The sequence below is a fragment of the Myotis yumanensis genome, unplaced genomic scaffold (genome assembly GCF_028538775.1).
Source record: "Myotis yumanensis isolate MYYU_CA2020_CCGP unplaced genomic scaffold, mMyoYum1.0.hap1 SCAF_5, whole genome shotgun sequence".
NCBI classification, from domain to species: Eukaryota; Metazoa; Chordata; class Mammalia; order Chiroptera; family Vespertilionidae; genus Myotis; species Myotis yumanensis.
The window spans coordinates 22,989,248-23,000,544 of record NW_027223756.1 but is presented as its reverse complement, the minus strand read 5'-3'; the positions used below and the strand labels follow the sequence as shown (position 1 = coordinate 23,000,544).

At 36.3% G+C, this 11,297-nt stretch overlaps 1 protein-coding gene across 1 annotated transcript; it reads left to right on the top strand.

The window, feature by feature from the left end:
- Positions 1-1,285: 1,285 nt before the first annotated feature.
- Positions 1,286-9,342, top strand: MARCOL (MARCO like). Its single transcript, XM_070414198.1, has 4 exons — positions 1,286-1,334; positions 4,651-5,234; positions 7,289-7,410; positions 9,297-9,342. Exons 1-4 carry the CDS (start codon positions 1,286-1,288, stop codon positions 9,340-9,342), a joined length of 801 nt encoding a protein of 266 aa, XP_070270299.1.
- The last annotated feature ends 1,955 nt before the right edge of the window (positions 9,343-11,297 follow it).

The following is an 11,297-nucleotide window of genomic DNA, read 5'->3' as shown; positions in this document are numbered from 1 at the left end:
TATATAAATTCCAGCCATTATAGAGAATAATTATGTACAGGGCAAGAGTTACCTTTTTACTATAATAATGTATACTTTTGTCTTTTTTGATGCCTTAAAATTGTTGGCTTGATTAAATAAAATAATTTATCATTATCAAATTTGGCCTTCTAAATAAGCTAATGTGAAAACCAAACATAATTCAGAACCCCTAAATCTGAGGACCTTAGAATTGGAAGGGATTGGAAGAATCATTTTGTTTACCTTCCTTCCCAAAGCTGAAATTTGAATTCTTTAGAATTCAAAAATATTTATCCTGCACTTATATTAGAATGAGTTCTGTCATCCGGAGCTACAAATTCTATCAAATTCTATCACCCTTCGCCATTTAATGCCCTTCATATGATGAATGCAATGCCACTCCTAAGTCTGTCTTTATTCATGCTTCTATTTCTTACTGCCATCAACAAACTTTATGCTCTCTGGTCTCCAGACCTCATTTTACCAAGGTAATTTTCTTTTGAACATACTTCAATTAATTCACATTTTTCTCATGTGGAGCAGCCATTATTAAAGACATTATTCTAGGGCTTTATAATATTATGTTTATGACTGACTAAGTATCCCAAAGTGACTTTCACATGAGCTTCTGTTTGGCATAGTATCTTGAGGCAAGAAGGCTCAGAGTGTAATGTTATTCTCAAACATGAAATCTATTGTCTCCTCTTACCTCATAAAACTAAATTACCCGTCATTATTTCCCACTGGGTGTATTCATCCCTTAGTAATTGCCAATGCTCAATGTGGTTTTACTTGCTTTTAAAATATAAATTGAGGTAAATAATTGGCACCTAATTTACTTGCAGTAAAAGGTCATGGGAATGTCTATTGTAGACATATAAACTTACAGGGTCAATAAGACTACTGACTAATGATAAATCCTTTCATAACAATTAGAAAGTGAACACTGAGTTTACTTTCCCAGATGGATTTCTTCATTTTTATTTAATTTTTTCTGTGAGAAAAATATCCTATTAAAGCATATTAAAGTTTGGGTATTTATGGGAGTTGAGGTGTGAAGCTAATTTAAAAAAATGACAATCACTCAAGAAGCAACACCTTACAGTTTGCCAAAGTTACTCTGTAATTTTATTTTCTCACAATGACCATGTTTAACAATTAGGGTGGAGGAGTTTTCAAATATATAACATGGTGGTGATCAACATGCTTTATTCAGAAAGCCTCTACTGAAGAGTTACCCTTAGCTCCGTCCAACCCAACTGAGTCTGAAACAACTGGCTTTAACATGAAGGCTTTTCTTTTCCTTCCCTTCATGTTCTTGGCCATGTTCCCAGGTAAGGAAAGTTGCATACAATGACTTTTCTTCTAACTCTCAAAGTAAAGAGTTAGAAATGTTCAGTGATTTACTAAGACCTTGACAGAAAATTTTTAAAAATGGGAGTATCTATCAGACATTGAAATGGAATAAGATAATTTCATACAACATATAGATCAGGGTTATAAAAATAGTGATCGGGTGAGACAACAGTGGATAGTTTGATGTGTCTGAAGAGAAACAGAAGCAAGGAAATGGGAAAAGTAAGACATTAGACTGGAAAGAAAAATTAGTCTAAGAGGATTAGGTGAATTTGTGAATGCTCAAATTTATGTTCCACAAAGAATATGATTTTGTGTGATGATGCAGGTCTATATGGTAAAATAGAAAAGGGTTCGAATACTGGCTTTTCACTTTTCTACTTATGTTCTTTGGAATAATTTACTTAACCTATTTTAGCCTCAGTTTTCTCATTTGCATAATGAAAAAATTAGACATTCCTACAGGTTGTTATAGGAATCACGTGTACACTAGCATTAGACACCATTACTTGCATTCTTCTTAGATGTCTCTCACTCAAAATACTTCTCTCTATTCCTTACCTCTGTACAGGTAGGTTGTCTGTTTTCAGAGATGTAAATTTCCAGCAAGCAATGAAAATTTCTCAAGATAATAAATGACACAGATAATATATTTCTCAAGACAATAAATTAGGATAAGTAAAACCTATTTCAATTTATCTCCAAATTATGACCTCCTACATGATCATTCTTTTCTTATAGCTAGTGAAAGGAAATAATGAAAGTAAAGTGCCTATGACCTTCAGTTGCTTATTGTTGGAACACAAGATATCGTGGCTCTCTTCTCATTTTAAGCATTGCAGTTGTTTTCAGATTGTTGAGTACAGGGGTGATCAGAGCCATTCTGTTAAGAGATATCTGTCTGTAGTGATATTGAAAATACATTGGATGTGTGAAAAGTTGTACAGAGATGCCATTTAGGAAACTGTCAAAGTAACAGAGTTAAGAAATAAGATTATAGAGCTAAGTGATAGGATGGGAAAAAGGAGGAGGAATTGTGTGTGTGTGTGTGTGTGTGTGTGTGTGTGTGTGTGTGTGTTTCTCAGGGGACAAAAGCATACAAATAAAAATTCCTTACTAAACATGATGGCAGGTACCATATTTCTTGTGTATTTCAGTGTCTTGATAGATAACATTTAGTATGTATTCAGCAGGGATTTGTGGCTGGAAGAAAGTACATTAATACCATATGTAATGGTTATATGGTTTTGAAGGATGAAGAAGAGCGAGAAATCAGGAATGCCTATTACAATATACAGTGATGCCAAGCATGAAATTAGAGTTTGTAAAATCAGAAGAGAAAAGTATGGAACAAAAACTGAAGATAATTATTTTACAAACTTTTAACTTAAAAATGGATGGTTAAACCATATTTTAATATCTTAGTTATCTTTTTTTACTTAAATATTTCACCACTGGTTTTTATCCTACAAATTTATGTATTACTAGAAATGTCATTAAATCATGGTTTGTAGTAAAGAAGAAAATAAACTAAGGATTCATTGCTAAAAGACTGGTTAAATAAATTATTGTAAAATTAAATGAGATCATATGCAGCCATTGGGGTTAATAATTAAGGTGCTCTCTCTATATTGATATAGAGGTATCCTGACTGCATATTTCAAGGGAGAAAATGAGTACAGTAGTGTCTACAATGTGCTACCAATTGTGTTGAAAAATATATTTAAATACGTTTGTAAATACAGAAATATCTATAATAATACAGAAAACCCTGGTAAATATAATTGTGTTCTAAGTAGGGAATTGGAGGTATTAGGACAGAAGATAAAGGGAAAGTTACTTTAAACTATTTCCCTTTTTTATATCTTTAGGTTTTGATGCAATTTGCTTACTAGTATATGGCTTTGTATTATTTTGAAAAGCCAAACAAACTACAACAACAACAAAGATCAACCAATCTTTTTATTAATTTCATCTAAATTTTTATTCTATTTGATTTCTACTTGAAGTTAGTGCCTGCTGATGAACAATGTTTAGTTATTAAAACTCAGGCATACACTCATTTCTCTGCTAAAAATAATTTATTATCAGTTTTTCTGGCTATATAACCTGTACTTCTTATATGTCGCCTCCACCAGGAGGAGAAATAATGAAAAAAAAATACCAAGGAAGCTCATTAAGAAAAATAAAAAGTGAACCTTAATAAAACTTTTGTGGAAACCCCAAATTAAGAAGGTGGGGGAATAAAGATGAGTCATCAAATAGAAAAGGCAAGAAAGCCAAAAATAAACCCTTGTACCAAATTGAGTACAAGAAAAGCATAAGACCTAATGGAATACCATTGTACTTAACAGCTCTAAAGTCATTCCATTTGCTTACACATTGTGTTCTAGCACTTACTCACTTTGGAATAGAATCTGAATAAATCTAATACATATATAATATATCTAGTATAATAAATCTATCTATCTATCTATCTATCTATCTATCTATCTAATCATCACATATACATACAGATTGGGTGGGCTTCCAAAATAAATTTGAGAAGCAGGTAGAGTAGATAAGATAGAGTGAGTAAATTCTGAAATATGGGTTTTAAGATAGTCACATAATATCTACCATTTTTTTTGAGTGGTTTGACCACAAGAGAAAGAAATAAATAACCACCAGAGAGTATGAGTGATTGATTAATCCTAAAGATTTTATGAGAAATGTGGGCATAAAGGTTATTGAAAAAGAAAATATATTCTCAGTAAGGAAAACCACTGCCTTTGGGATGGGGTTAGTGGGAAAGAATATATCTACAGAAAACAAATATAGAGATGGAGAAGAGAATATGAAAGGAGGACTCATGCTTGACAGCTTTTACATCTGGGGAGTTGATGACATTTACATAAGATAATGTTGGGAATATGAGAAAGGGTTCTGTGATATGGAGAAAGTTTACATAAGGCATTAATCAGTCTTTTTAATTAATCAGAAAATCATTAAAAGGAATTTGTGGTAGTATTAAGGCCCAGTGCAAATAATTCAAACTCTGATTTAGAAATGAGGCAAGATCTCTTGACCCCATGCTTTTGGGAAACCATGTAATATGGTCAAGAAAGAAATGGAGGACACAAAATATTCTAAGGTATCAAAAGTAATGGGAAGAAGATTCTGTCTTGAGGTTTGGTCAAAAAAATCAAAGAGGCATTAAATACATATTATATCTTGGGATGAAGGATGTTGATTTTAAATTCTTGAGGTTAAGTAACTTTATTTTTATTTTTGTGCCTTTTTTTTAATCTCCAGTGTCTTCAACACAGACTTTGAAAACAAGTGTTATTAAACTAGAGGAGGGTCCAGAACCTGCACTTATCTTAGAGAGAAACAATGAAGCTAACCCTCAGGGGGGACAAAAAGAATCTAATGAGAAGGGTGATAGCAACACACAAAGAAAATCAGAGACCTTTATTTTTTCTGGAAAACCAGGGCATTCTAACCAACCAGGGAAACTTGGGAGTCTTAATCAGCAAGGGAAGCCAGGAATTTTAAATCAGCCTGGGAGTCTGCAAGGGAATTCAGGAGAAGCTAACCAAAAAGCTAGTTCAGAAATGTCTAGTGAGCATGAAAAACCAGGATCATCTACCCAGCAAGGGAAGCCAGGGTCTTCTGGCCAGCAAGGGGTTTCAGGATTATCTAGCCAGCAAGGAAAACCAGGATCATCCAGCCGACCAGGAAAACCAGGATCGTCTAGCCAACCAGGAAAACCAGGATCTTCTAGCCAGCAAGGGAAGCCAGAATCATCTAGCCAACAAGGAAAACCAAGGTCTTTCTACAGTCAAGAAGAAAGAAAAAATGTAGGTAACCTGTTGGGTGGCAATATGAAGAATCAGGTATGTGTTAATTTCTTTTTTTCCCTTCTTTGGTCAACTTATTTCTGCAATTCTATTTTCCAAGTTTTGAAAATTGTTAACAGAATACACTTTACTAATGACAAACACTTTGCAATGACAATGATTCAATAAAAGAAGAGAGAATTTGGAGGTGGTTATTTTTGTATACATCTATGATCATTAGTATCATGGTCTTACATCCATCCCTCATTTCCTACTACTCTTTTCCACTCAGGCATTCCTACTTTTACTGGACTAGCTCAAACCCTCATTAATTGAGCCTCATTTCCACCAGATTTAACTTTCATGCTCATTTCCATCCCATCCATAATCTATACCCCACTCAGGTGGCATTTCTAAATCACAAATCTGATATGATCAAAGTTCTTCAGTGGTGCCACACTGTCTAGAAGATAAAATTCAAATCCCTGAGCAAGGCATTGGAGAGTTTTTAACATTGTATCCCATGTCTGTGATTGACATTATGGAACATGTCATGCCACTCTTGCTCACTTATTATAATACTAGAGGCCCTGTGCAAGGAATTCATGCACAGGTAGGTTCCCTAGTGGCTACCAGCTGCTGGCCAGGGTCTCCCTTCCCTGGCTGCCAGCTGCCAGCTGGGATCTTCCTTCACTCCGCGCTTCCCCCTGGTGGTCAGCACACATCATAGCGAGCGATTGAACTCCTGGTCAGTCGAACTCCCTAGGGGACACTTTGCATATTAGGCTTTTATATATATAAATTGTACAAAATCCTTTGATTTTCTACAAATATATTCCTAATTCTAATGATATCCTTTATTATGGTGTGTACCTTATTGCCTTATAATTGATTGTCTCTCTATTCAGTTAGCATGAACTTCATAAAGGAAGTACCATTTTTTTTCCAAACCTGTACCCCCAAATCTCAGAATAACATAGGCATAGACCAGGTTCTCTTAAACTATTTGTCAGATAAGTAGACAAATGCCTGATGTCTGGGAGCCATCATCCAAACAGGTGCATATTCATGACACCTGCATTGCCTTCTGAGGCCTACTGTGCTTGCCAGTCTCTCTTCCAACTACCAGCCTCCTAATTCCATTTAACAGTGACTCTTTACACTTCACTTAATACATCCACAGGGTTTTCTAGAACACTACTTTCATCTCATTTTATTAATGAAACTTCAGTTTTTATCTCATAACTGATCATTCCTCAAATCCCTTTCAATGAAAGCTGCCTGTACCTCTCAGTGTTTATGTCTTGGCTGGTATGAAGTAGTAATCTCCCAGGGACCTTCCTGCCATCCAGACCTTAATGCCCCCATCAAACGGGTTTGAGTGTTTAGATTGTCACAACAGAGAATGTGAAAAGAAAAGTAATGGATTGATGTGAAAAGGATGGTAAGCTCTAAACCAATAGAAAACATAAAAGTATTTATTCATCTTCCTTGGCCCCAAAAGGCTAAGCCTCCGATTGAAGGTCCTCACTATTGCATTCAGTGTTTCTGTTCCCATCTGCTAGTCAAAGCTTCTTTATATTCATAGGCTTCTGTCATTCTATAACTTGAATATGAGTAAATGCTTCAGGTACTGCTTAAATGACTGCATAAATCTACCTCTTGACTCATTTTCTTTCATGGGACAAGAAAGAAGTAAGGTTCAATAAATTATGACCATATGTGTTTTGTATTTGCCAGTAGACTTTTCCCTAATTGTTATTTCTCAGATAGGGGAAGGTTTGTCTACAAAGGATTAAAGTAGAGGCATTCTGACATGTGCTGAAGCAGTGGCTCTCGAGTCAGATAACGCCGGGTTTGATTCCAGCTTGAATATTTAATCCATAGATGGTCTTATCACTTAAATACAATACACCTATAACTATACAATAGAACAGATTGTACTCGTCTTTCATATTTTTGTATGAATTAAGTTAAAATACAAAGGCTCAACAAAGCGATTGGTTTAGTATAATGTTTAATCAATAGCTAATCAGCAATAAATATTTCTTACAATTTCAGAATTCAATTAGTCCCCTATATTTCCCTAATGGTCTTTTTCATTACTGCAGACTGGCAAGGGCAGCAGCAAGAACCCAACTGTAAAGATAAGATGTCACTCTATCTACAAACCAGTCTGTGGTTCTGATGGTAAAACCTATGGTAACCGCTGTTTATTTAATGAAGCAAAAAGGTAAGAGGACTTGATGTTTCTTTGGGTCAGAAAATATTATTCTATCCAAAGGGAATAAAGAACATTTCTCTCTGTGTCTTTGTAGTTTCCTCTCAATAGTACCTTGGGTATTTGTCCTGAGGCATGTGTTATATTTAGCTTTTTAAGTTAGAAGGAAATCTATTATTTAGTCATTAATTTTCCAAATATTCATTAAACATCCACTATGTAGCAGGCATTGCTCTAAGCACTGGTGGTAAGATGGTGAGCAAAATACACAGGATTTCCAACTTCCATGGAGCTTTTATTTTTGTGCAATAGAAGACAGCAAATAAATGAAATCTATTAGTCAATGAAGGGGACTTTGAATCTCATGGGTCCCTAAGTGTAAACTATGAAAATAGATTTCAAACTTAAATAACAATATTAAAAAGATTGGATTTGGTGAGCCATGCTAACCTTTAACAATTACACTTTGTTTATCTACAAGACAAGAAATAAGGTGATTATAATAAGGCTGTTTAAAATTACAACATGTGGCTAAAAAAGTGTTAGATATCTCAGTTTTCAAAATCAATGAATGTTCATCTTTGAAGGTGGGAATAAGGTAAAATCATACTGCTCTTGTTTTTTATAGTTCCATAGTTTATTGAGTGCTTGTTAAATCATTATTGCAGAAATAAATTTTAAAGGCAGCATTCCCTATAGTCTTAAAGTTAGAGTTGAAAGGAAAGTTAAGCACTCATTCTTTCTTTATTTATTAATTAATTTTCCTCATCCAATGATATGTTTATTGATTTTAGAGAGAGGAACGTAGAGAGAGTGGGAGAGAGAGAGAAGCATTGATGTGAGGGAACACACATCTTAGGCATGTGTTCTGACCAGAAATCTAACCCAAAACCTTTTGGTGTACCGGACTACACTCCAATCAATTGAGCCACCAGGCCTGGGCCATTCTCTCATTTTACAGATAAGGTACCCACCCAGGGATGAGAAAGGACTGGCACAAAGTTCATAAATTTTCATAGCATTCAATGTGAAACAGGCAAGCCACAGCCTAGGCTTGCTTTTTTTCCATGTGATTTTTATTTACTTATATATATTTTATTTATTAAATTTATTGGGGTGATATTGGTCAACATGATCATGCAGGTTTCAATGTTACAAGATCTGTATATTGCACTGTGTGCCCCAAAGTTAAATCTTCTCCTATCACCATATGTTAGGACTCCCTTCCCTCCCCACCCACTTCTCTCTGGCTACCACCAACTGCTGTTTGTGTTCAGGAGTTTCAGTTTTATATTCCACATCTGAGTGAAATCACATGGTTCTTAGGTTTTTCTGTCTGACTTATTTCACTTAGCATGATATTCTCAAGGTCCATCCATGTTGATGTTGTTGCAGTATTTATTCAATTGTGTACATGTACCACATCTTCTTTATCCAGTCCTCTATCATGGGCACTGGTTGTTTCATGTCTTGGCCACCAAGAATAATGCTGCAATGCACATAGGGGTGCATATATCTTTGTAAATACATGACTTGGGGGTTTTTGGGTATACACTCAGGAGAGGGATTTCTGGGTCCCCTGTGATTTTATTTTTTAAATATATTTTTATTGATTTCAGAGAGGAGGAGAGAGAGAGAGAGAGAGAGAGATAGAAACATCAATGATGAGAGAGAATAATTGATCAGCTGCCTCCTGCAGGCCCCTACCGGGGATCAAGCCCTCAAGACTGACATGTGCCCTTGGCCAAAATCAAACCTGGGACCTTTCAGTCCACAGGCCGACGCTCTATCCACTGAGCCAAACCACTAGGGCCCATGCAATTTTAAAATCACATTTTTTCTCTATGGTGTTGCCACAATTACTTGGTCCTTGATTTCTCTCATTATCTTTTTTTCAGGTTGAGTGGTGGAAACCTGTATCTGTATCATGATGGAAAATGCTAAGCATTTACAGCAATTAAATTACCTGGAACCTCAAAATTCACTTTCAATTCTCTTTAAACAGTGGATTTCCCTGGGAGTGCAACTGTGGTTAGCAAGAGTCCTCCAGATATAATGGATCCTACACTATTTTCAAGTTTGTTCCACTGCAAATAAAGTCAGTTCCAAAGTTGCTTCTGACTTCTGGGATTGTTTATTTTCTAGACTTCCCCAAATCTTGTGTCTATCATTTATCTGTACCCAAAGTGCCAAAGTGACTGATACTTCAGGACCTATCACTGCAATTTGTACACCCTAATAGATATAAAAAATTTCAGAATTCATATAAAAAAAAAAAGGATTCCCCACTTTAGCAATACTTATGCTATAGGTTGCTGGTAACACACTACAGTTTTAAATCACATTCCAGGTGTTTCTAATGAAGGTTGTCTCTGGACACTTGACATTAAACTGATTTAAGATGTTTTAAAGGATGCATTGATTGGCTTCAGAAAATCTTGGGACTATATGCAAAATAAATTCTCGGTGTTCTTTTCTCTTCAGGGTGTCCAAAACTCCCATTAAATTCTTAAAGGGATACGTGAGTGCAGATATATTTTGAAATGATTACAGATATTGAAATGTAGAAATTTAATGTATTTATATGAATTGTTAATAGGACTGTTAGAGTCTAAAACTCAAATGATTAGAAGGATCTCACTAGGATATTAATCATGTTGATTAGCAACCTGGGTCTCAAGAAAAGAAAAAAGACCCAACACGATGGTGGGGATTGAACCTGTAACCCACGATATGTACCCTCATCCTGGAATCGAACCTGAGGCCCTTTGATGTCAGAACAGACTCTCTAACCACTGAGTGACACAGGCCAGGCAGGTATCTTTACTTTTAATCTCTCTAATCCATTCCTCCTAGAGCAGCAGAGTGATCTTTTTGAAATGTAAATTACATAATGTCACTACTGCTCTCCCTGGTTATAACTCTTGAGTTCCTAATATTTGGGACCTACATGACATTCAGTATATTAAATTATTTCTTGTACTAAACTCCTCCTTTTAAGCTGTAATTTAGGCATGATGGCCTTTTCTTTTCCAATTCTAGAATATCCATTATTCCTCCAAATAATTCTTCATTCATTGCATCCTCTCAGAAACTCCACACACCATCCCCCACCCTGCCTTTGTCTTTAACACTTTAAGAATACTTTATTCAGAGACAACTTCCTAACCACATCCACTGTCTCCCCTGATATATAATATCGCCTTCTAAATACACAGTATATTTTTCTTCATAACATAGATCACTTATAAGTGCATGCATCATTGATTAGATATGCCCTCTAATATTCCCACCAGCAACGGATGCCGCGTCCAGGTCCAGTTCTTCCAAATCCTCACTCGTATCTGTTGGAACTCCATAACTATAGCCAACCTGGCAGGTGGCTTTAGTCCTTTTATTAGATGTCAGTCTTATAAGCACATAAAATTGGAGTATATACGCATCCCATGGTCAACATTTTGAAAAGTCGGAAAATGAATAGAAGATAATAAACCAAAATACTAAAAGTGGTTGACTCTGGCTGATGGAATGAAGATATTACTTCTTTTCGCCTTTTGGTATTACCCTTTTAAAATAAAACATTATCACTTTAAAATAAAGAGGATGTGACCTCCAGTTGATCAGCCGCCCACTGACCGTTGACCTTTAGGTGGATGTGGGCTGTTGGAAGCCCTCCCCCCGCCCCCGCCCCTGCCCTGGAAGGTGGTTCCGGCCTCCGGCAGTTCCGGCTTCCTGCGGCCGGAGCCATTTTGAGGCGCAGCCTTGAGAGGGCGAGGCGTCGAGCAGCTGGACGCCCACGTGCGGGACCTGGGCCGGTCAGGCCAGGCCTCCGTGTTAGCTGCTGAGACGCTGGCGGTCTGGATGGCGGAGACCCCCCCCCCCCCCCCCCCCCCCCCCCC